This window comes from Corythoichthys intestinalis, chromosome 13 (assembly GCF_030265065.1).
Source record: "Corythoichthys intestinalis isolate RoL2023-P3 chromosome 13, ASM3026506v1, whole genome shotgun sequence".
NCBI lineage: Eukaryota > Metazoa > Chordata > Actinopteri > Syngnathiformes > Syngnathidae > Corythoichthys > Corythoichthys intestinalis.
In genome coordinates, this window is record NC_080407.1 from 5,331,834 (window position 1) to 5,358,512 (window position 26,679).

The 26,679-nt window shown below is 38.5% G+C and overlaps 1 protein-coding gene across 1 annotated transcript; it reads right to left on the reverse strand.

Moving 5' to 3' along the window:
• Positions 1-7,375: 7,375 nt before the first annotated feature.
• Positions 7,376-21,297, reverse strand: slc38a2 (solute carrier family 38 member 2). The gene is made up of 15 exons (XM_057855611.1): positions 20,994-21,297; positions 19,963-20,086; positions 19,757-19,872; positions 16,889-16,962; positions 16,722-16,814; positions 16,485-16,557; positions 15,964-16,046; positions 15,824-15,882; positions 14,171-14,335; positions 13,990-14,069; positions 13,774-13,874; positions 10,152-10,276; positions 9,934-10,075; positions 8,543-8,640; positions 7,376-8,458 (listed from the first exon to the last, which is right to left on the reverse strand). Exons 2-15 carry the CDS (start codon positions 20,083-20,085, stop codon positions 8,351-8,353), a joined length of 1,440 nt encoding a protein of 479 aa, XP_057711594.1. The 5' UTR covers position 20,086; positions 20,994-21,297; the 3' UTR covers positions 7,376-8,350.
• Between the last annotated feature and the right edge of the window lie 5,382 nt (positions 21,298-26,679).

Genomic DNA, 26,679 nt, shown 5'->3' on the forward strand with positions numbered 1-26,679 from the left:
GGGGTCGGCAACCGGTGTTTTGTGCCCTAGTGGCTCCCTGAAGCATTTTCAAAAATGTTTGAAAATAGAAAAAGATGGTTGAGGGAAATACAGTGGGGTAAATAAATATTTATTCAATTACTAATTGTGCAAGTTCTCCCACTTGAAAATATTAGAGAGGGCTGTAATTGTCAACATGGGTAAACTCAACCATGAGAGACAGAATGTAGGGAAAAAAACAAAAACAAAATCACATTGTTTGATTTTTAAAGAATTTATTTGCAAATCATGGTGGAAAAAGGGTATTTGGTCAATACCAAAAGTTCATCTCAATACTTTGCTATGTACCCTTTGTTGGCAATAACGGAGCCCAAACGTTTTCTGTAACTCTTCACAAGCTTTTCACACACCGTTGCTGGTATTTTGGCCCATTCCTCCATGCAGATCTCCTCTAGACCAGTGATGTTTGGGGGCTGTCGGGCTTTCAACTCCCTCTCCACCCCGTGGCGTCAAAATGATAACAAGAACGGTGAGCAAAAATCCTAGAACCACACGGGGGGGACCTAGTGAATGACCTACGGAGAGCTGGGACCACAGTAACCAAGGCTACTATCAGTAACACAATGCGCCGCCAGGGACTCAAATGCTGCACTGCCAGACGTGTCCCCCTGCTGAAGAAAGTACACGTCCAGGCCTGTCTGCGGTTCGCTAGAGAGCATTTGGATGATCCAGAAGAGGACTGGGAGAATGTGTTATGGTCAGATGAAAACAAAATAGAACTTTTCGGTAGAAACACAGGTTCTCTTGTTTGGAGGAAAATGAATACTGAATTGCACCATACCCACTGTGAAGCATGGGTATGGAAACATCATGCTTTGGGGCTGTTTTTCTGCATAGGGACCAGGACGACTGATCTACATAAAGCAGACATGTCCAAAGTGCGGCCCGGGGGCCAAATGTGGCCCGTGGTCAAATTTCATCCGGCCCCCAGCCTCTGTCATAAGATCAATAACGTCTGGCCCGCACACAGACTTAATAAATTGGTCAGCAGTACTGCTACCAGAAAATGAAATAGCTTACACACTAAATGCTGCTCCTCATTTACCCACTAAAAGGCAGCAGTACTCTAAGCAACATTACCTCGTGTGACCCTTGACTTCCAATTTTCTAAAATGGCGACAATCAACAAAAAAAAAAAAAAGAAAGTTGACTGCGACGGCCAACGCTTCAAGGATAGGTGGAAATTGGACTATTTTTTTCACTAAAATACGCAACATTTGTGTCTGCCTCATTTGCAAAGAGACAGTCGCTGTTTTTAGAGAGTTCAATGTGAGGCGATATTACCAAACGACACGCTGACATGTACGACAAGATACACAGCGAGAAATTGAAGCAACTTGAAGCTAGTTTAATTTCACAGCAGAGTCGAAAGAGAACGCCACAAAGGCTAGTTGCAAGATTGTTGAAATTATTAATTTAAAATATTATAAAGGAAATGTGACACACAGAATGGCTTGCTAAAATTTGCTTAAATATATTGGTCTAGGTAAAGGACGTCAGCCAAGGTAGGCCCCCCCACATTTTTACAACACCAAATCTGGCCCCCTTTGCAAAAAGTTTGGACACCCCTGGCGTAAAGGAAAGAATGAATGGGGCCATGTAATGAGAGATTTTGAGTGAAAATCTCCTTCCATCAGCAAGAGCATTGAAGATGAGACGTGGCTGAGTCTTCCAGCATGACAACGATCACAAACAAACAGCCAGGGTAACAAAGGAGTGGCTTCGTAAGAAGCATTTCAAGGTCCTGGAGTGGCCTAGCCAGTCTCCAGATCTCAACCCTATAGAAAATCTGTGGAGGCAGTTGAAAGTCCTTGTTGCACAACGACAGCCCCAAAACATCACTGCTCTATAAAATAATTTTGACCCATTATAAAAAAATTTTTTTTTGTTCATTTCAGTCATTTTTATTGTAGTTTTATTGCTTTACAACTTTTTTATATATAGACCCTACCCACGTGACGTCACAACTCCGCTCTCCTGAATGGTACCGCCCAATTGTCCGTCAAAACATAGTGCTAACCTGTTACGGCTACGTACATTCCTCCTATTTACGGCGTGTTTTTCTGCTCCTTAACATTAATAATCAAAATGGTGAAGGCGTGTGTGGCTGTTGGTTGCACTAACAGAGAAGATGGAAGGAAAGACTTGAGGTTTTACCGTATTCCGAGGGATCCAAAGAGGAGAGCGAAATGGACGGCTGCAATTCGACGTGAAAACTGGGCACCAAAAAATCACCACAGACTATGTAGTAGTCATTTTATATCCGGTAAGATGCATTTAAGATATACTTTGAGGGTTTTGGGCTGACAAATAACCACAATTAAGATCATTGCTAGGCTAATCGCCAACAACATACACGTATGTATGTAGTGAGAGTGCTATCGCTAAACCATATAAACATTAAAAGCCTTAACTCCATTGACAAACAACATGAAATACATTAGACTTGACAGTGGATGTTAAAGATTTTGAATTGAAAATTTCGTAACTCACCTTTCCAAGCACAAGATAGATTCCTGCCGAATTTTCGTGGACGAGGACTTGTTTCACCCAACCAGCAACGAAGTATTTATAAGCCTCCAAGCACTTGAAGTTTTTCAAATTTTCGTGAGAATAGGCTGATTTTGTGTGGACAAGATAATTGTAAATACCAGCGTAGCAGATGTCAGGCAGACAGGGCGAAGACAGTGGGTCGAAAAACATCGATTTGGGCATCAAATATGGATCTGGCGACTGTATAGAACGAAGCTTTTCCACATAACGCCTTTTATGCAACACATCCAGTGAGTTTACGGCATCAGAAAGCACCGGGTCTTCCATGAAATGCATTTTAAATTCCTCGATCAATTGAAACCAATGCTAATACAGAGACAAAATGACGGACAAGTGGGCGGAACCATACAGCGAGCACGTGGTTTTGTGACGTCGGTGGGTAGGGTCTATAGGAAAGTCAATTTCATGCAATGACACTTTTCGGCCATCCCCCTTAAATTCCGCTTATGCCAGGAAGATTAGGTTGATGACGAAAGAGGAGAGGAGGCAGGATGTCAATTTTCTGTATGTTATTCAGTATTTGTATGTGCCTAAATTTTCTACACGATCACTAAATACGCTCGTTTATATACGGTCACTGTCAGTATTGTTAATCACGGCGTTACTGCAATTTTGCTTGAATGAAACGTGAGTTGTCTGAATTTGTCACAGCTTCCAAAAGCAGACCGGGAAGGGGGTGGTGACGCCGTAGCAAACGCGATGATGATTGGCTAGGTGGCTCGCAACGCTAGGATGGCATTCGCGTTCTCGTTAGCATTAGCATTTAGCGTGGCGAGCGATCTTAAACTCGGACAACTTTTTTCCCCACACACAGTTCGTTTCGTCCAGGTGGGTGCAAATAATTGAAAATAATGTACTATTTTCCTGCTGAGTGTCCATTATCATCACCAAGTTGGCGTTGTTCTTATAGACGCTACAATATATAATATTTAATTACCAAAAATAGTCACTTCCCCCAAACTTTTTTTGAATGACGTATCCATGAACATTGTGTGATGTTTTTTAATCAAAACAACTAGAGTAAAGATACGAGAGGCCGGAGATTCAGAGCCTTACCCGCACATTGAAAAAAAATGATTACTTGTGATTTTCTGTTCGAAAATTGATATGAATCCATTTAGAATTTTCAAAAGCCATTACAATCTCCAATTTCACTTGAAATGTTTTGTTTAAACGGCAAGAGGTTGTTAGACAGAATAATTGTACCTTTTGACACCTAGGAAAAGCATTTATTGTACTGTCGTTGCAACTCATCTGACATTATGGCGATATATACATGTTGGCCACCAAGGGGCAGCATTGTACAAAAAGCTTATTTAGCGACGACTTTCCATTACCGTCACTTGCTCTTGAGCGTCTAGGATTTATTAGGACTAATGCTGATTTTTATCTGGATGATTAGTTTAATATTAGTAGGGCTGCAGCTATCGAATATTTTAGTATTCGAGTAATCGATTGAAAATTCTATCGATTAAACGAGTAATCGGATTTTTTTAAAAAAGAGCAATTATAAATATACATGAGGAAAAAAAGACATTTAATCCAATATTGAACCATTTTCAGTCAATCAATGTCATTATTTTCGATGTACATTGTTGAAAACAGCCAACAATTGCATCTCAAATGTGACTAGAAAAAAATTCACTGCTTTCACTCAAAAAACTTCTAGATCTTATTAAAAAATATATATTTCTTACCTAAAAATGTAATTACGCCTGATAACACACATCACTTGAAAGCTATGTGTTTTTCCCACGTGTTTCAATATAATTTCCATTTGTGTCAAGCTATTATTAAGTTCTAGTTAAGTTTTAAGTTAGTCTAAACTGTAAGTACTGATAGGATTTTGAGTTTTTGCAGTGTTCAAAATAAATGTATGATACCTGCTGTATTGGAGCACATTAGGGACCAGTGCTACTTGGTGTTTTATTCAGCAATGACTATGAGTCAAAACTGACAGTTAGCTTTATTATGTTTTAATTTTACACTCTCATCACTCTACAGCGCTGTGTTTTTACAGATTATATCAAACCTGTATGTAAGACACGTTAGCCACGCATCGATAGTGGTCATAATCAATAGAAACCTAGCCCTCCGAAGAGCTAACGTTACGTGACCAAGTGACAGTAACGTAGGGTGACCATATTTTGATTTCCAAAAAAGAGGACACTCAGCCCGGCCTCAAGATACTTGAATTTTACTCGAAGTTCACTCAAAGATGCCTATATAACTTTAATATATTTAAAGTGTGCCCCCTCACTCTGGATGGAAAAATGCAGTCTGAACAAAAAAAAAAAAAAAGACTTAAAAAAGATATATATATATATATATATGTATATATATATACTGTATATACTGTACATATGTATAATATATAATGCAGACCCATAGAAATGTAGTCTAGTCAATACACATACACACAGAAGGCTATGTGCCAACTAAACATTTTTATAAATTACTATCACGACAATTGTCCTTGACAAATTGTTATTCCCATTCAATTGATATTCTCATTCAATGTTCTAGATTGCACACAAAGAAAAACCGAAATAAACTGACAAACTATTCAACCAGCATGTTTCCAAGCGTAGCAGTTCAAAACTATGCTTCCCATAATGCCTAGCACGCTTTAGCTTACTGATAGCTAGGTGAGGCAAAAATCAAACTTTGCTATAAAAGTTTACAATCATCGGCAGCGCAACGATGCGACACCAAACGGGATTTTACCGTCAAAGCTCCGACAGAAGTCAACAGTTGCCATTATATACGTATTTATCGTAAAAAACTTCAGCTTTGTGGCCAAATCGTCAACCCAGTAGATGGCAGTAATGCCTCATGATAGGGGTAAACTGCCAAGAAAAACAAGAGGAACTACCGTAATTTTCGGACTATAAGGCGCTACTTTTTTCCTTCATTTTGAATTCTGCGGTTTATAGTCCAAGTGCGGCTTATTTGATGATTTTTTTGGGTTAATAGGTAACAATTTATTACAGAGCGGCATCATAACATTTTCATAAGACTGTCATCGATACTTATGACATATCATGGGTATTACTGAATGCTTATGTCGTGAAGTGACATCCGGGAAGTTATGTCACTAACTCCATTTATGTCCAGCTCGGATCTTTTACATCCATTCAAAAGTGAGATAATTTGCTGGATAACACAAAATGACATCTGTTATAAGCATTCATAAATGCTCATGACAGTGTCATGTCATAATTATGATTATCTAATGACAGTCATATGGCGCCACTGTGAATTAAAGTGTTACCAAATACTATTACTAGCAATTAATGAAACAACTGGAACAGTAACTGAAGAAACTATTAGCACAGGACATGAATTTTGTTATTTACATCTGTAGCGCTGCAATGCATGCTAAGAGGAATATTGGACAACAACAGTGTTGACAGCAGGTGGCAGTAGAGGTTGACTGTTTGACATTGATGGCCAAATTAAGCTTCTTGAAGCCATGAAGCTTTGCAGCCAATTGTTTCAAAGTAATTGGTATGATGCCACTGTCAAATAAAGTATTACTACTGGTTAATATTTTTTCGTGTAAATATCCCATAATACATACTTAATGAGATACATACATACATACATACTACAGGACAGCTGCGGCTTATAGTCCAGTGCGGCTTATCTATGAACAAATGCTGTTTTCGTGCCAAATTTGGTGGGTGGCGGCTTATAGTCAGGTGCGCCTTATAGTGCGTAAATTAGGGTACTTCCCTCCCTACTACTAGGAGTCATGTCATCGCAGGCAGGCGCCAGGCGCTGCCACCCGACAGCCATAGGGATTGTCTTCAAATTGGTCCCGTGAAAAATCATAAAAACCGGACATTTTTATGAATTTATAAAACCCGCCCGGACCACGAGGATAATACGTGAAAGTAGGACTTGTCTGGGCAAAAGAGGACGTTTGGTCACCCTACGGTAATGTTGTATTTCTTAACGATGAGAAGTCTACTGCTTAAAGATGGCGGCTGTTTACTAACGCTGCCCAGACGCGGCCGAGTCTGTCATTTCGCATCTAGTCCTAAATGCATGCGATATCTATGAGACGCATCGGACACTACCTGCTACCAAACTAGCATCATGTGGGCGTAGCTTTTAGCAACGTCGGCGTAGTTTGTAGTGGCTGTCGGCTGCAGTTAAGTTTTTTTTTTTTTTATTTGCTTCTTCCTCTGCGCACGTGACGTCAGCGCGTTGTCCCGCATTAAAAGTAGTTCGGGCAAAACGTGATGCTTAGAGCTGGCAAAATTTAACGATTCCTCGAGGTGAATAGAATTACTCGCATCAGTTTTTAAACTCGAGTTACTCGAGTATTCGTTTCAGCTCTAACATATAGTTCACTGCCAATACTCACAGTTCAAATCCCCCGGGAAAAAAACAACAGACATTTTTATATAGGGTCTTTGAATTTAATTGGACAGTAATTACAGGATATACATTGTGTTTCATTGAAACAAGTATGTAACACTGGTCGGCAAAAACCTCTTTGCCCCTGAGCCTCACCGGATGGTTGTGAGACGTAGAGGTCAGGAAGGGGCTCAAGACGGCTTTTCCACTTCCAGTGGACTTGACATGTAACAGAACTCACACAAATAAACTCAACAGAAATACATTTCAGTCAGTTGAAGCTTTGACTTTGCTGAGCAAATCTATTACGATTTCCCCAGTGTGGGTTTGTTTTTTAGCTCCAAAATAAAACAAAACAAAACAAAAAAAAATACAACCACAAAAAAAAACAACGCATATATACAGTTGAATGCAATACATATATATATATGTATATATATATATATATATATATATATATATATATTATATATATATATATACATACAGTATCATATAAATATAATAAAATAGGATGTTATTTTGATGTCACGCTCTTCCATAAATAGATGTTGGTCAACAAGAGTTTGGTGTTGTGTTAGTGTTGGAAGCACAACGTGTGCGTAAGTACGTGCACAAGACTTTTTTTTTTTTGGTGCGTTTGCTTGTCAGTGTGACTCTTTTCTGGATTATACATTTTGCAAGTTTGACAGGCGTTTTTACGACCACTCCATGCGGTCAAATTCAAAGTTGTCTCCCAGAAAGAAAAACCATCTTTGGCCTCCTCTCCTCAGACATGTGCACACTACTTCAACATCAGCAGGTCCAGTTATTTTTGATAAAGTCCAGTGACTTTCTCTGCAGCTCCCAGTGTTGGCTATAAAAAGGCAGGTTTGTTGTCTTTTGCCATTTTCCCGGTGTCGTAGGCCCTGGTCTGGGTTTTCCACCAGTGTGCTGAACGATAAGTGCTTTCCAGTACAGTATGCAAACACGCTTAACTGGCAGATCATTGGCAAAAACAAAAACGTCCAAGCAAAAGTCTGTTGCTTCTGCGAATGTTCGGTTGAGGTTGTTTGCACCGTTTCGCCAGCCGCACTCACGCAAAAACAAAACCGTACCTGAGTGTCAGCTGCTAACGGTTGTTTTGAAACGTTTCCAACTTTGAGGCACGTCCAATTTTACACCATATAATTACAAAAAAAACATTAAAGACAAAAGATAAAATTCAAACCCCAATATAAAAAAAGTATGGGAACAATACGTTCTTTGGGTGTGAAAACGGCAAACTGTACAAGTTCAGGTGTACATTCTCTTGGAACGGCTTTGTCTGTTTCTCAGTCAATCCAAGCGTAAAGTCTTCGTTTTGTCATTTTTGATCTTCATAAATTCGGTGACCTCAATTCACAGACCCTTAGTGTCCGTCGGAATGTCCCTCGGTGGCATTGTGGACCCAGTCGAGGATGATGAGGCTCATGCTGCCGATCATGACCACGAAGCCGCACAGTAGGAAGAGAGTAGCCTGAAGAGACAGAAAATCCAGTTGAGTTTGTTTGCTTTTGCTTAAGTTTAAAAAAAAAAAAAAAAGGGAGTCGTGCAAACCTACCCCGATCTTTTGCACGGATTTCATTGACTCCTTCTTCACTAATTTGATGTAGAAAGCTGAAGGAAGGATGAAGATGAGCATGGCGGCGGCAGATGCACCTGCGTGAACAAGAAAACTGAGATTCAGGACTCGACGAGTGAAAAATTTTAGTTCTAAAACTGCCAGGACGATCATATATTTGTACTAGGGCTGTCAAACGATTAAAAATTTTAATCGAGTTAATTACAGCTTAAAAATTAATTAATCGTAATTAATCGCAATTCAAACCATCTATAAAATATGCCATATTTTTCTGTAAATTATTGTTGGAATGGAAAGATAAGACACAAGATGGATATATACATTCAACATACGGTACATAAATACTGTATTTGTTTATTATAACAATAAATCAACAATATGGCATTAACATTCTTAACATTCTCTTAAAGCGATCCATGGATAGAAAGACTTGTAGTTCTTAAAAGATAAATGTTAGTACAAGTTATAGAAATGTTATATTAAAACCCCTCTTCATGTTTTCGTTTGAATCAAATTTGTAAAATTTTCAATCAAAAAATAAACTAGTAGCCCGCCATTGTTGATGTCAATAATTACTAACACAATGCTCATGGGTGCTGAAGCCTATAAAATCAGTCGCACCCAAGCGCCAGCAGAGGTCGCCGACTCCGAAACTCCGAAAAATAATATTCCTAACCCTCAAAAAAAAAAAAAAAAAAAAAAAGTTCACAAAAAGAAAAGCACTTCAGTCTATAGTAATGAGGCCCTATTCTGACACACAGTTAAACAACAATGCTAAATTAACTGGCATTCCATATCAAAATAGCTATGCAAAATACACGTAAAACTTTTCACTCTATTTTTATTATTATTTTTATTCTTCTTATAATTATATTAACTCTACTTTTGATTGAACATTTTACAAATTTTATTAAAACGAAAACATGAAGAGGGGTTTTAATATAAAATTACTGTAACTTGTAACTATAACATTCATCGTTTAAGAACTACAAGTCTTTCTATCCGTGGATCACTTTAACAGAAAGAATGTCAATAATGCCATTTGTGGATTTATTGTTACAATAAACAAATACACTACTTATGTACAGTATGTTGTATGTATATATCTGTCGTGTGTCTTATCTTTCCATTCCAACAATAATTTACAGAAAAATATGGCATATTTTAGAGATGATTTGAAGTGCGATTAATTGCGATTAATTACGAGTAATTAATTTTTAAGCTGTAATTAACTCGATTAAAAATTTTAATCGTTTGACAGCCCTAATTTTAACGTGATTAATTAAAAAAATTAATTACCGACCGTTAACGCGATAATTTTGACAGCCCTAATTTGTACCAAACACAATGTCTAAATAAAAACAACTCACCAATAAAGCCAAAAATGTCTCTAATGGTTGGTACGAAGATGACCAGGATGTTGGTGCCGGCCAGCAGTGCCACCGTGATGATGGTGTGGCGAATCCAGCTGAATTTTGAGGCGCACAGGAACTGATTGATTGAAGTGCGGATCTGAAAAATGAGGTGTGTTAATCGGAATCTAAAAACTGCTTTAAAGAGTGTTGTTGTTACTCTTGATGACACTTACAGGGAAAAGCACTACAGGCACAGTCAGGGTGACTGCCGTGAGCACAGCCAAGCGGACAATCAGCAGGATTATGTCGGCCTTGTAGACTTTGGAGTAGGTGTGCAGTAGCTCGGGCTCCACATGCACTGCAAGTTAAAAGTTAATTGATTAATCGTCTTCTTGAGAGTCTTTCAGTATGCATATACAGTGGGGCAAATAAGTATTTAGTCAATCACCAATTGTACAAGTTCTACTTGAAAAGATTAGAGAGGCCTGTAATTGTCAACATGGGTAAACCTCAACCATGAGAGACAGAAGGTGGGGGAAAAAAAACAGAAAGTCACTTTGGTTGATTTTTAAAGAATTTATTTCCAAATTAAAGTCGAAAATATGTATTTAGTCGCCTAGAAACAAGCTAGATTTCTGGCTGTCAAAGAGGTCTAACTTCTTGTAACGAGGTCTAACGAGGCTTTACTCGTTACCTTATTAATGGCACCTGTTTTAACTCATTATCGGTATAAAAGACACCTGTCCACAACCTCAGTCAGTCACACGCCAAACTCCACTATGGCCAAGACCAAAGAGCTGTCGAAGGACACCAGAGACAAAATTGTAGACCTGCACCAGGCTGGGAAGACTTAATCTGCAATAGTTAAACGCTTGGTGGAAAAAAATGAACTGTGGGAGCAATTATTAGAAAATAGAAGACATACAAGACCACTGATAATCTCCCTCGATCTGGTGCCCCATGCAAGATCTCACCCCGTGGCGTCAAAATGATAACAAGAACGGTGAGCAAAAATCCCAGAACCACACGGGGGGACCTAGTGAATGACCTACAGAGAGCAGGGACCACAGTAACAAAGGCTACTATCAGTAACATAATGCACCGCCAGGGACTCAAATCCTGCACTGCCAGACGTGTCCCCCTGCTGAAGCCAGTACACGTCTGCGGTTCGCTAGAGAGCAATTGGATGATCCAGAAGAGGACTGGGAGAATGTGTTACGGTGAGATGAAAATAAAATACAACTTTTTGGTAGAAACACAGATTCTCGTGTTTTGAGGAGAAATAATACTGAATTGCATCCGAAGAACACCATACACACTGTGTAGCACGGCGGTGGAAACATCATGCTTTGGGGTTTTATGAGTGAAAATCTCCTTCCATCAGCAAGGGCATTGAAGATGAGACGTGGCTGGGTCTTTCAGCATGACAATGATCAAACAATGTGATTTTGTTTTTTCACATTCTGTCTCTCATGGTTGAGGTTTACCCATGTTGACAATTACAGGCCTCTCTAATATTTTCAAGTGGGAGAACTTGCACAATTGGTGGTTGACTAAATACTTATTTGCTCCACTGTATATTAGTCCTAAGAGGGAGATTTCTTGGATAGGGATTTGTAAAAGTGTGGAGATAGTGTTGTAGTACATGCAGCAACAGCTCCGCTTCTAATTCCATGCACTTGTGGCTATCTTGTATAACTAGCTTGAGTGCACACGTACTATCTTCTCCGGGTTGAACGGGAACACAAATAATGCTGTGGTATGTTGGCATCAGGTGGCCTTTTTCACAGTGTTGCATAACACAGCCTAAGGAATTTTTGGTTGAACGGGCAACTCCCTTTAAATTTAATCTGGTTTGAGATGAATTATGAATTTCAAACATGTCGGTTGCCATTCGAATGATAAAATAACCATTTTTATATGCCTTCTGCTTATATTTACCCCTTATACTTATTAATATAATCCGTTTTTGCTATACCAACCAGATTATTTCGGCAATGACGCGTCTGCAGCTCGATCTACACGTCCCAGAATGCACCACAAGAGTTTTTTTCTTTCCTAGCGCTCAGGTGCGCAGCTGTTTTCCTTTTTGGTAAGTCGCTCATACCACTTGTTTGTACTTTAAAAACTAATTGTGACACAAAAAACATTATTTTTGTCTTTGTGTGCTGTCAAAGTTGTGTGTTTATGAGTTGTCGAAGTTGTGTTACTTAGGGTGACCATATTTTGAGTTCCAAAAAAGAGGACACTCGGCCCTGCCTCGAGATACTTGAATTTGACTTCAAGTTCACTCAAAGAGGCCTACTGTATTGGCCCGAATATAAGATGGTGTTTTTTGCATTGAAATAAGACTGAAAAAGTGGGGGTCGTCTTATATTCGCGGTCTCGACATTATACCCATTCACGACGCTAGATGGCGCCAGATATCATTGAAGCGATGTTCTGTCATGACAGATCTCAGCTACTCTCAAGTTTAACCAGTTAACATTATTTTATTGCAATGTTTTTCCTTATTCAGATTTGTTTCAAGACTACAGTTACAGTTAGACTTCACTTTGGTGGTAGTTATTGCAATTTTTTTGTTTTATCACAATAGATTGGTTTATTTACATTTCAAAAACCAGAAGCCATTCATTTACGAATGTGATTGCACTTAGTTTACATTTTTAAATATTCAGATATTAAGATTTGAATGAGGCAAAATAACATGCTTTTTCTCTCAAATATGTTGTTATAATCATTTGTTTCAGATGTACTGTAATTATTTTCTGTATAAAAATTAATTTGGTGATCAAAAAGCCTTTTTTCAAACTTGGGTCTTGAAAAAGAGGGGGTCGTCTTATAATCTTATATTCGGGCCTATACGGTATATCACTTTAATATTTTTAAAGTGTGCCTCCTCCATCTGGATAGAAAAATTCAGTATTATCTATATTGCCATATAGTATATATGGAGATATTTTTTTACTCAACAGGTTACTCAACAGGCTTTATTCTTCCTAAAAAAGTAATAACAAAACAATAAAAATGCAAAAAAACAAACAAATTTAATAATGATGAAATAATAATATAACGCAGGCCCATGAAATTGGTGTCCAGTCAACACACACACACAGTAGTGCCAACTAAACATTTTAGAACGACTCAATATTGTAGTCTGTAACTGCCTGATCTCTTGCATAAACGTCAACCCAGTAGATGGCTGTAATGCCCCATGATACAAGGGGTAACAAGGGGCCAACAAAAAACAAGAAGAACTACTCCTTCTCCCTCCACATCAATGCAGGCAGGCGCTGCCCCCCATGTATTCTCTTCATTTGGTCCCGTGAAAAATCATGAAAACCAGACATTTTCATGAATTTATAAAACCCGACCGGAAGCTACCGAGAGGACGTGAAAAGTGGACTTGTCCGGGGAAAAGAGGACGTTTGGTCACCTTATGTTACTTAAACGGCCGCTCATTAGCCTTTCATGTTTGGTAATTTGTTTTTAATTCATAAGCGACATTGTCATTCGGCACGAAAGATGAATGAATTAATTAGTCATCTAAAACTACTCAGATCGGACTAGTGTTCACTTACTTTTCATTAAAGCGTCGAGTTTTATAATCGCGGTTTTCCTCAGTGAGCAAGATTGCATATACTGTAGTATATTTGCAAACAAAATACTACACTCAGACAATAAAACCCATTTTTTTCTGTGTCCCCATTGCATTAAAACCAGGCCATATGTCTTACGCAATTGTCAAATCCGATTAGTTATTCTACAGATTGGAGAAATGTGATCAAATTGGCCGTTCAAATCAAATTCCATTTGGATTAACTAATCAGCTGCCTGCCCTCTTGTTCAACTCACCGTTGAAGGTCAGGTATCCGAAGAGGGCCGCCAGGAGGTACATGACGAACATGGCGAGGAAGGACACGTTGGCAACTCCTTGCATTCTTCTCTGGGAACGGCTGTGTGCAGGGAGGGGGAGAAAAAAAAAAATCACCATTTAAATGTTGAGAAGAAGAACAAAGCGACCTGTTTGGTCAGATTAGGGAGCAGCTGCACTTTTTGCAACAAACTTACTTTTTGAGCTCCTCATACATGGGCAGGATAGCTGGGTGGCACACAAAGGCGAAGGTCAGGATAGGAACAGCGTAAACAGTCTAGGGAGGAGATGACAAAAGAGAAAACACATTTTGCAAATTTGTTTTTAAAAATCCAATCTGAAACGTTCAAAAAGGTTGACATGTCTTAAACCTCATACCTGAGAGTTAAAGACAAAATATTTGGGTGTGCAGGCGTCGTTGTAGTCCTCAGCTGTGGCATTGGGTGGTGATACTGTAGCATTTGAAATTTTACTAAATGTCTCATTTCCAGCGTCGATATGATCAGAAAGCGGGCATGGAATCTGGAACTTCTTAATGATCACCTGCAGGAACAAATCACCATTTAAGGTATGACTACCGTAATTTTCGCACTATAAGGCGCACCTGACTATAAGCCGCCACCCAACAAATTTAACACGGGAACGACATTTGTTCATAGATAAGCCGCACTGGACTATAAGCTGCAGCTGTTCTCACTGTATTATGGGATATTTACACCAAAAGATATTAACCGGAAACACTTTGTTTGACAGCAGCAAGACCAAATGAACCACCATGAAGGCAAATGAAGCTTCATTGTTTCAAGAAGCTTCATTTGGCCATTACTGTTCCCTTGGGGGAGACTTTCAACCACTGCTGTCAACACTGTTGTTATCCAATATGCCTCCTAGAATGCATTGCAGTACTAGAGATGCAAATAATCAAAATTCATCTTCTGTGCTAATTATTTCTTCAGTTACTGTTCCAGTTGTTTCATTAATTGCTATTTATGGTATTTGGTAACACTTTATTTGACAGTAGAACCATAAGACTGTCATTAGACAATCATAATTATGACATGACATTGTCATGAGCATTAATGAATGCTTATAACAGATGTCATTTTGTGTTATCCGGCAAATTATCTCACTTTGCTGGACATAAATGGAGTTAGGGACATAATTTGCCAGATAACACTTAACAACATCTGTCATAAGCATTCAGTAATGCCATGATAGTGTCATGGGTAACACTTTATAATAACTATCCGTTTTACTAGTTAATATATCATTAGTAAACTGTTGATAAATGATTTATTGTTGATTTGTGAAGTATTTGTTAACAGTTTGTTAAGCATTTATAGGGTGTTCTTAACCTGAAACACAGTTTGTGTAGAAACGTTTCAAGTTTTTGTGTGTAACGTTTAGCATTTCTGCCTTTTCAGGTTAAGAAAAAGAAGAAAAGGCATTTTGATAAGGCATTTTGCAGGCAGCGCTCACGTTGCACATTTATGAAAATCTGCCATAGAACCAACAAATATTTATACTTTTCTTTCTATAGTTAACCAATAAAACTTATGACCTTCAACATAAAGTGTATATAGTTTTATTGAGGTCCATCAACTGGCATGGGCATTTAGAATGGGGTCAACCATATTGGAACACCCTGTAAATGCTTAACAAAATGTTAACAAATACTTCACAAATCAACAATAAATCATTTATCAACAGTTTACTAATGATCTATTAACCAGTAACCGGATAGTTATTATAAAGTGTTACCGTGTCATGGCATAATTATGACGGGCTTATGACGCCGCTGTCAAATAAAGTGTTACCAATTAACCAAAATAGATCAACAAATAAGCCGCACTGGACTATAAGCCGCGGGATTCAAAATGAAGGAAAAAAGTAGAGGCTAATAGTCCAAAAATTTCAGTAATCTGTAAAGACACTCAACCAATTTATGCGATTAAAATGTTTAATTATGGCTTTCCAGTTTGGAAACAAAAGGCGTCTGTGGAATGAGGAAACGCTGCTTTTTCTACTCACCACAATCAGGAAGAACACCATGCAAAGAAGAGACAGGCCACTGGTGTATCCAAGGTAACCTAATGAAAAGAAGCACAGCATCTGTAAAAAAAAAAGATCTAAAAAGCCTTCTTTTGGTTTATTAAATCGATGATGCCTACCTAAATTCCTGAGCAGCGAGAGCGGCAGAATAATGACCAGTGACACGAGCAACACAAGGTAGTCTCCGTTCGTGTACCATTCACTGGAAAACAACCCAAATAATATTTTAAAGACAACATTATTTTACTAGAAAGTCAAATACAACTGAACTGCATTTATGCAATTATTTTACTACCACTAGAGGGAGCCCACACACGAGCAGTAATACTAGTACTGCTCTTAAAATAACGCTAACAAAGCCGCACTCTTAGTGGCCGGCAACCACTGCGTGAGTGATGCGAAGCAAGGTCGCGGTAACGGAGTGAGTGGGCGAGCGAGCCAATCCCACGCTCACTCTCGCGTACACCCACTCTGGTCTCCATGCGGCACCAGCTGCGGATGACTAAAAGGGCTCTTTGAAGGACTACTCGCTACTTAGCCGTGTGCCTCCTCATCTTAAAGTGCTCACAATCTGTGTTTTCACCTGAATATGACATCATTTTGAACATGTGTTTATTTAGAAATGAAAAAAAACACTTACCCACTTTCTCCAGTTAAAGCCTGAATGACGATGGGTAGCTCATACTTGACAATGTAGAGGTAGCTTGACATGGCTGAAATGACCACCAAAAAAAAGCATACTTTTATTAGTTTAGCCTTCACGTGAGAGCATCCCATGAGATATTTAACTTGCGCAAATATTTGCCGTGTGTTCTCGTGAGTTTGGCACATGCTCCAATTATTTCTGGAGGTTACAGCCTTTTCCCCTCCCACTCACCTCCGATGTTCTGCATGGTGATGGAGCAGGAAGCGGCTAGTTTCCCGGGCATCCCAAAAGCTTTGTAGCCCAGTTGCTCGTACACCAGCGCGCCTGAAACCCAGATTATATCTTGGTTAAAATTGGCTCAAATGTAATGTTTGGAATCATCTGAACGGTGGACTCACCTCCTTCGTTTGCCGTCTTTAGCAGCAAATGCACGGAATATAAAGAGAAAATGGCGACGGCCACCAGTAGGATCCTGTCAAAGTAAAAGGATAGTATGTTTACTTTTGTGCTAGTTCTCTTATAAATTACAAATGTTTTTAGTGCCAAATATGTTAATTTGTGGGGAATTATTTCTTCTGTACTTCATACTTGAAAAATGACATTGTAAAATTGCACTGAGTAAAATCTATGTCCAATTTTTTATGAGCACTTGAGTTTATTGTGCTTCTCTATTTTGTATAAGTTTAGTGTATAAGAGAATGACAGCTGAAACTCAAAAATAAGTTGGTGCAAGGTACTGGTGCACGATAATTATTAGTCGATAATAGGAATTATAACATCCCGATAATTCCAATAGGACCAATAATATGTACTGTTCTGGCTTTACAGTTTCCACACTTGTATGGGAAATCAGTTGACCATTTACGGGGCATTGCTCCCACCTGCTGGTCAGAATAATTCACTGCATCTATTTTTTGTTACAGTATTTTGGTTCAATCACTTACACATTGCGGTGTCTAGCGGTAGCATTGACAATCGTGAATGCTTTCTGTTACGTTTCCGCCTCGGAAATATATGTAAGTATTTTATGTTCACTATAACATATGGATGTGCAACATATATTTACTTCTGTGGTGAAAGGTCATATGTACAGAACTTCATAAGTTGTGTTATAGAAGCCAGCCAATGCTTTAGTAGCTCAAGCTAGTGTGCAATGCTATACATATAACAGTTGTGTATATAAGTGTATTTTGAAGTTTGTTGTATATTGAGTATTGAATATGTGTATTTTTCTGTTGTACTTTCACAATATTAAGACGAGTGTCTTCCCATAAAAGCAAAAAAAGACCAAGCCTTGTGGTTTTTGGAAGTGCATTCATAATTAGCTGGCTGTCGGGCAGTGCAGAAGTGAAACGCACAGTTTTGTTCATGTCATTATAAAAAATCTGGTGAGATTAAAGGCAAATCTATGTTGAATCCACCACTATTTTTTTTTTTTTTTTTTAACCTCCAGGTGTTCAAAAATTCAGGTTACACATTTTAAAAATTATACATTTATTATCGGTTATCGATATCGGTATCGGCTTTGATGAGCAGGAAGTTATCGATATCGGTATCAGTTTCAAAAAATGGATATCGTGCACCCCTAGTGCAAGGAAAAGGTCTCTTACACTCAGGGGTATTCATTAGGGATGAGCGGATCGATACCAAAATATCGATATTTCGATCCAGCGCGTTGAGTTTTAGGTATCGACCCCCAAGCAAAAGTATCGATATTTGGAATTAATATATTATATTTTCTTTGTCTATTTTTTGGGTATATTTTTGTGCACACTTTTTGGACTACTTTTCCCTCAGGCTCACACAAATTGGGAATTATTATTTTCCTGTCCTAACTCAAAAATACAAAATACATATTTTATCTTATTCCACAAAAAAAAAAAAAAAAAAATCAGGTATAGGGACTTTAATAAAAGTGTTAAGTGAATGGTTTGTTAAATATTTAGATGTTTAAACTATCCTGCTGCAGACTTCAAGATTCTCAAGGAAATCCTACTGACCTAATGCTTTACTCGACCTTATTATTATTTCTTATTCATTTATTATTATTTCTTGTTAATTTATGTTTAGTATTTATTTTGTTGGATATTTTATTTATTTTTCTGTTAAATATATTTTTCCATATTGTTTTGTTTCAAACAATTAAATGCTTGATTTCTTATGTTTTGTTGCTATTTATTTTTATTTTGTTAAAGGTCTGTTTCAATTATTTCAAAATCTGTTTGAAAATTGTGTTAGTAGAATAAAATTCAAAAACGGCAAGTGACTATTGTTCATTGGATTTGTTTTTAATGATCTACCATTGGAGGGTGGTCACATGCTACCATTAATTCGTTCTTTAATTAGATAAAAAATATTTAACTTGGGTAGATTAAAATTTGATCAAATACAACGTGTAGCAGGGAAATGTTCTGTGCATATGAATTTAAGGGTCATGGTTAAAGAGTGAGACTGACTAATCAGATTTTATTGATAATGGATTGGTTTGTGAGTTTGTAGGGAAACTGCTTTGCTAGTTATTAAAAGCAGCAGTTTTTTCATTGCAATGCATATTTGACACAAAGAGACTTTTAATAGTTTTTGAGTGCTTGCTGTAGTTGTACATTAGATATCATCAGAATGGCTGAGAACTCTACAGGGTTGTGTGCATATATAATATATATAAAATATGAACTTCAGGTATCGATATCGAATCGGGATCGCAATATTTGGCCTTGGTATTACTTGGTATCTGATCGAATCCAAAATCACTGGTATCGCCCATCCCTTGTATTCATAAAATGGAAATTAATCTTCAGGTTTTTAAAAGGCAGAACCATACTTAAATTTAATACGTTTGTGTTAACGCTTGTGAAACAGTACCTACTTTTAAAATGTCCTGGATTTTGCAAACCTATTTGTTCCTACTCTTGTGCATTACTCTTTATCCTGTTGCATCAGCCACATTCTCGTAATCCTACCTCGCACACCCTGATAGATAGTAGCCTTTACTCTCATTCATTCTCTGAACCGGATTAGCTTGGCTAACGTGAGCGCCACTCCTTTTGTTTGTAAACTGACGCATGCGGCTCTCCCTTTTTTTTCGAGTATTGAATACATTTTAGCACTGCGTTTCCTTTGATTTTTTTTTTTCCAAATACAAACATAACAATCTGGCGCATAGTACAATTTTGCAATGATCTGCGTCTGAAGCACACTGAGCTGTGACCTCGACACCAATGAAAAACAAGCCACTTTGAGTGTGCATAGACAAAGGTCATACTCACACAAATAGAGCAATGCCAGTGTTGGCCATGGCGTACGACAGGCCCAAAATGCCACTGCCCATGATGGCGTTGCCCAGGTTGAAGACGGACATGCCAAAGGAGGCGTTGCCTTGGTGCTGTGAACAAAGAAGAAAAAACATAAATTACGGGTAAAAACCCTGACAGATTCATCGCTTTTAACATTAATAAGGACAAACCGGTCTTACATATTCTGTCTCATACTTCTTGTTGCCTGGGTTTTTTTCTGGGAGGAAATTTTCACTCTCTGCGTCTTGGTAATGGCTGTTGTCTTCTTCACGAGAAAAACTGGCCATCTCTGTTTGTTTCATGCTGCAAAGGAAGAAATGACTCATTTGATTCCAATCATCAACAACCAAGCAGGCCTGAGAATAATCAATATTAGAGCGAGCCCGCTCACTGCTGGGTCATGTGACTCATCGCCGAAGGGAGGGGGAAGGAAGAAGAGCGAGGGGAGGGGGACTTGTGGAAGGGGGGGTCTGGGCTGACGCACCGGCAGTGGAAAAATACCAGACCGGCATTTGAGTCCACCCGACATCACCTCAGCCCCTCTATAGACGCGCCGTGACGAAAAACCGCAGTGTCGGTTTTGCGCTAAATTATGTGAAAGCATTTAAAAAAAAAAAAAAAAACACTACAGGGCGTGTCTAACTCTTTCCAGCAAATTAGCAGTACTCAAATTACAAAATGGTGGCTACATTTTTCAAATTCTATGTAAAAGGAAAAAAATTAGACATCTTTTCCATTTAGATCATAGTCAGTCTGAAAAATACAGATCCCACCCAAGTGCGCTATTAATTGTGTGTCCAGATCATTTTAATCCCATTATGTCTAATGACCGGCTTCAATGGAAACAAAGGCACGTGTTGTCCGTTTATGGGCATGGCCCGAGTCCCCCCCCCCCCCCACTTGAACGATGATACAACATCACACTCTAATTATACTTTTTTTAAACATGCCACTCTTATATACATTTAAGTCCATTGTCACATGTCATCATTCTAACACAGCAGCATCCCTTATCATTAATTCATATGTTCTGAAGCTGACCCAGTAAGACGTAACTGAATGGAGATATTCCGATTTTAATTGAGAATGACAACTCAAAATACGAGAACATGATCAGTTTCTGAATAATTATAGAAAACAAATAAATTGAAGGCTTCTTCTACATTCTGCGTTTCTTCGTGTTAAGAGAAGGAGATGCCGGCATTCTTACCTTATGACAAAACAATGCTGGATGCCTGTAAAATTCCTTTAAAAAATTCCAGAGGACAAAAAATACTCCAAGTGCTGATTGATCCTTGAAAATTATTTTTAAGAAATGTTTGGATAATACCAGACAATTTTCTAAATAACACAAATTCAATTTAAAATACAGTAAGAATATTAGAATACACAGACTAATGTGTAAAACTGAGGTTTTTTTTCCCTGGTCAAATTGAGGCAAAATTACCCAAAAATGATACAACACACACAATAAGAGGACGAGTGTTCTGCCAAAGCGATGGATGAGAACTGATCTCACCCTTTATATAGCATTGCATCAGCCGCCAACTGGGAGGAGGTGGAGGGTGAGAGGAATCATGAGCAGGAGGGGCAACTTGGCTTCGGAAGGAGGGAGGGAGCCATTTTACACACGGCTAGTGACGTGGGTTCTGTGTACAAACAGAACACATTGTGACCTGCAGGCACTCCCCTTTTGGAAAAAGACAAAAATGCTGTAGTGCACTTAAATGCAACATTATATTGCTGTTCAATTGAACAGGGGTGTGTAAACTTTCTTGAAAAAGCGCATTTGCCAAAGGTAAAATTAGACATTTACCCGACAAGAATTAGGTTATGTCCCTCTGCAAAGGTAAAAAGGTCCCCGAGAGGCCAGTCAGGGTGTCTGTCAGTCCGCATTAGGGTCGCCAGAGCGGACCTTCAAAGCAGACCTCCCAGTCGGAAGAAGATTACGCACAAACGCCGTCATGTGACCACGATCATCCTGATATTCGTTCACACACTCGCTTGTGCTCCTCTCGAGGCTCAGGTGTCTAGTAACCTTACAGTTTCAGTTTCAAATTTTATTTATTGAAGGAAGATTGTAAAGTTGGTTGATTATCAACTGGCATTTCCGACATTCTGTAGTAAAAATACTATACTACATCCTTTCGCCAAAACGAACTTTTAGCTGATAGTGCAACTCTCCTATCCAGTTAAACGTGTTAAGCAGGCATCGCTCTAGCCTTCACACAAGTGTGAAAATGTTTTATTTGGTACTTTTTCTTATTATTCAGCCTTTTTCCACGGGCACAATGCACAATTATTTTTGTTCATACGGAACTGTTGCTTCTACTCTTCGTGTTGTACATACCGTAAACTATAAGCCGCTACTTTTTTCCCTCATTTTGGAACCTGCGGCTTATAGACCAGTGTGGCTTATTTGGTGATTTATTTGAGTTAATATGTAACACTTTATTTGACAAGGTGTCATAAGACTGCTATAAGACCGTCATAATTGTGACATGACACTATCATGGGCATTATTGAATGCTCATGACAGTTGTCATTTAATATCCTCCAGCAAATTATGTCACTTAACTTTATTTATGTCCAGCTCGGATTTTTTATATCTATTCAAAATTGAGATAATTTGCCGAATGACACAACATGGCATTTGTCATAAGGGTTCATTACTGCTCATGGCAGTGCAATGTCATAATTATGGTGGTCTTATAACAGTTTTAAAGCGCCACTGTCAAATAAATTGTTACAGAATACCAGAGCTAGCGATTAATGAAACAACTGGAAGAGTAACTGAAGAAATGACATGAATTTTGATTGGTATTTACATCTGTAGCGCTGCAATGCATGCTAGGAGGCATGTTGGATGACAACAGTGTTGACCTCAGGTGGCAGCAGGGGTTGACTGTCTCCCCCAATGGAGCAGTGATGGCTGAAAGAAGCTCTTGAAGCAATGAAGCTTTGCAGCCATTTGGGTCAAAGCTTCACGTTGGTTCATTTGTTCTTATGACAGTCGTATGATGTCACTGTCAAATAAAATGTTACCGGTTAATATATTTTTTGTGTAGATGTCCCATAACACAGACTTCATAATGCATTTATTTTAGGTAAATATGTCGAAGTACAATGCTAGTTTGTTAGTAAATGTAGCTAGCGGCCGCCTTATGTAAACTCAGCTTTTCCGGTGAAAATTTTTGTGAATAAATGCTTAACTCCCCGAATTCTTCATATATATGGACGTAAAACAGTTTCTATTCTTGGTTAAAAGCAAAAAAAACAACAACAAAAAAAGTGCAGTTAGCATTTATTTTACGTAAATATTGCGAACTAAGATGCCAATGCAGTAGCGGCGAATTTCTCACGTTGATTTTTTTTCACAACGTTGAACCCTAAATCCTCAAACAAATCACTCCTGAGACAATCCTTCCTGTTTGTATGCGGTACAGCTTTCGTACTTTTTCAACAGAAATCCGGCGTTAGATAGATGCGTGCGTGTGTTTGTGAATAGCTCCTCTTGATGTGGGCGGCCCCCTACGAGGTGCAGTGCATGACCGATCTGACCTGTCAATACCATTATGAAGTCTATGCCCATAATACAGTGAGGACAGCTGAGGCTTATAGTCCATTGTGGCTTTTCTATGAACAAATGCTGTTTTCGTGTCAAATTTGATGGGTGGCGGCTTACAGTCAGCTACGCCTTATAGTCCTAAAATTACTGTACTCTTCTAGAATGATGTTGAAATGAAAATGCAATGTCCTTTGACAACTTCTGTGCAATTCCGCCATTAATGTACTTATCACATACAGAACAAAATCCTCTCATTGTGCAGTAGTAAAAGATGCCAAACATTTATTTATTATTTATAGGTTTCCCTACACCATTTGTTAAGTGACACATAATATGGTCACGGAAAGTCAGATGACTAAGCAAACGCATGCCCAAGTAATACACAAGTACAATTCTATCCCGTGCAACTATTCTTGAGTTATTAAATAACTTTTAAGCAACTATAACCGTAGGGTGGTTTTTGATCCGTGTCCTGAGTGTTGTTAGGTGTAATATGGCAGAGTTAGCACGTAAAAACTGTTAATTTCTAGAGCAGATCTGTGTTGTCCGTCGCCAACATTTTTTTATAATGTCTTGCTATGTCCAGGCCTTTGTGGTGGTGACCCAGTAGACCTAAATCGGCTCAAAAAAAGTGGAGCAAGTGTAAGACAGCTTTGTACTGGTACCCTCTCACCCATATATTGATGTTACCATCTCAAACTGCATGTGCTGAGATATAATTTTTTATCAGCCATTGGATCCAAAGCAGGAAAAGTGAGTGTAAGTGAAAATGTCTCGCACCCTCTAAAGATTTTCTACCTCCTTTTTCATCAACTCTGCGTTTCTGTTTTTGACTGATCCCTTGTGAGCAATACGGGTTACCAGAAGTGCTGCCTCTGCACAACAAAACAATGTACAGTGGTATGAAAAAGTATCTGAACGTTTTGGAATTTCTCACTTTTCTGCATAAAATCACTATCAAATGTGATCTGATCTTTGTCAAAATCACACAGGTGAAAAAAAGTCTCTGCTTTAACTAAAACCAAACAATCATTTATAGGTTTTCATATTTTAATGAGGATAGTATGCAAACAATGACAGAAGGGTGGAAAATAAGTATGTGAACCATCATATTTAATATTTTGTGGCTCCCCTTTAGCAGCAATAACTTCAACCAGACGCTTCCTTTAGCTGCAGATCCGTCTTGCACATTGATCAGGACTAATCTTGGTCCATTCTTCTCTACAAAACTGCTGTAGTTCAGTCAGATTCCTGGGATGTCTGGCATGAATCACTGTCTTTAGGTCATACCACAGCATCTCGATGGGGATCAAGTCTGGACTTTGACTTGGCCACTCCAGAACGTGTATTTTGTTCTTCTGAAACCATTTTGAAGGTGATTTACTTCTGTGTTTTGGATCATTGTCCTGTTGCAGCATCAATCCTCTTTTTAGATCCAACTGTCTGAGAGACGGCCCCAGGTTTTCCTGCAAAACTTGATAAACTTTTGAATTCATTCTTCCATTAATGATTGCAAGTTGCCCAGGCCCTGTGGCAGCAAAACAGCCCCAAATCGTGATGCCCCCTCCACCATGCTTCACGGTCGGGATGAGGTGTTGATATTGGTGAGCTTTTCCATTTTTCCTCCACACATGACATTGTGTGTTACTCCCAAACAATTCAACTTTGGTTTCATCAGCTCACAAAATATTATGCCAAAACTTCTGTGGAGTGTCCAAGTGCCTTTTTGCGAACATTAAACCAGCTACAATGTTTTTTATTAGACAGCAGTGGCTTCCTCCGTGGAGTCCTCCCATGAACTCCATTCTTGGCCATAGTTTTTCATATTGTTGATGTGTGCGTAGAGGTAATGGACTGTGCAAGTGATTTCTGTAAGTCTTTCGCCGACACTCGAGGGTTCTTTTTTACCTCTCCGAGTATTCTGCGCTGAAATCATGGCGTCATTTTTGATGGAAGGCCACTCTTTGGGAGAGAAGCAACACTGCCAAACTCTCTCCATCTGTAGACAACTTCTCTGACTGTCGATTGATGAACATCCAGACTTTTAGAGTCATTTCCCAGCTTTATACAAATCAGCAATCCTTGATGGCAGGTCTTCAGACAGCTCTTTTGACCGAGCCCTGATGCACAACAGACAATGCTTCTCATCAAGACGTTTCTGTCCAGATGTGTGTTTTATAGTAGGCAGGACAGCTTTAAACCGCTAAATAGTGATTGGGCACACACCTGACTTAAAATGTTTGGTAAAATATGGTTTCAAATGCTCTTTAAGTGTCCTTAGGCAAAGAGTTAACTTACTTATTTTCATCCCTTCTGTCATTGTTTACATACTATCCTCATTAAAATATGAAAACTAGGGGTGTAATGGTACACAAAAATCTCGGTTCGGTACGTACCTCGGTTTTGAGGTCACGGTCCGGTTCATTTTCGGTACAGTAAGAAAACAAAATGTAAAATATAAATGTGCTATTTGTTTATTACACACTTTCGTGCTTTTAACAATAGGAACAGTAGCCTATACAAAGCTAGAATTCTGCTAAAAAAGTAGTGGGTATTTAAAGATAATAATTCAACAACAATTTGCCCTTCAGACCCCGCGTTTTGGTCAGCTTTCTTTTTGAAAGAAAGAAGAAAAAAGAAGTCCTGTGCTAAAGAGAGAAAAGCAATCCCAGTGACAAAGATTTTAACATGTATTTTCCAAATGAAATGCCTCAATGAATTTTTTTCTTATGAACGGTTTTCAAAAGCTTGATTGGTGAATTTTCTCAAGTTAAAGCGCCACACAGAAATTAATAACTTTAATTGTGTAAGCAGGATCTGTGTGTTATTCTTATTATTTAATTACGGGTGTTTTTTCATTTCAATTTATTTTATTTAAATGGGCTATTATTTTATTATGTGTTTGTATTTTACAAATGTGATGTAGTATTCATTTATATTGTAGATTTTATGTTGTATAACTTTAGTTCCTATGTGACTATTCGTTCCTACTTGTTTTGTTGTGGTAGGGGGGTTTTGTATTGAACACGGGCCGTGTTGGTTATTATTATAGCAGAGAAGACAACTGTAAATCAACAAAGACAAGTCAACTATACCCCGATCTACCACTCAAAAGATCTGATGGACTCAAAAAGTGGGTTACGATTGCATATTAGTTTGAAAATCGACCGGATCCACCGTATTTTTACACAAGTGACTTCCGGTCTGCTAGCTAGTAGTATTGACGCAGGAGGGCCGCGTCTCGCGTCAAATAATAAACTCTGCCGTTCTTTTCGCGTGCATCGAGTTGAGCCACTTCTGGGACGCGTCTAAAGCCTGAGTTATACTC

Excerpts from the sequence above, each read along its gene's own strand:
- slc38a2 (XM_057855611.1), bottom strand. The coding sequence starts at position 20,085 with ATGAAACAAACAGAGATGGCCAGTTTTTCTCGTGAAGAAGACAACAGC. Across the intron at positions 16,815-16,888 it reads AAAGACGGCAAACGAAGGAG|GCGCGCTGGTGTACGAGCAA; the intron begins GTGAGTCCACCG and ends TCTGGGTTTCAG. Across the intron at positions 13,875-13,989 it reads ATGTATGAGGAGCTCAAAAA|CCGTTCCCAGAGAAGAATGC; the intron begins GTAAGTTTGTTG and ends CCCTGCACACAG.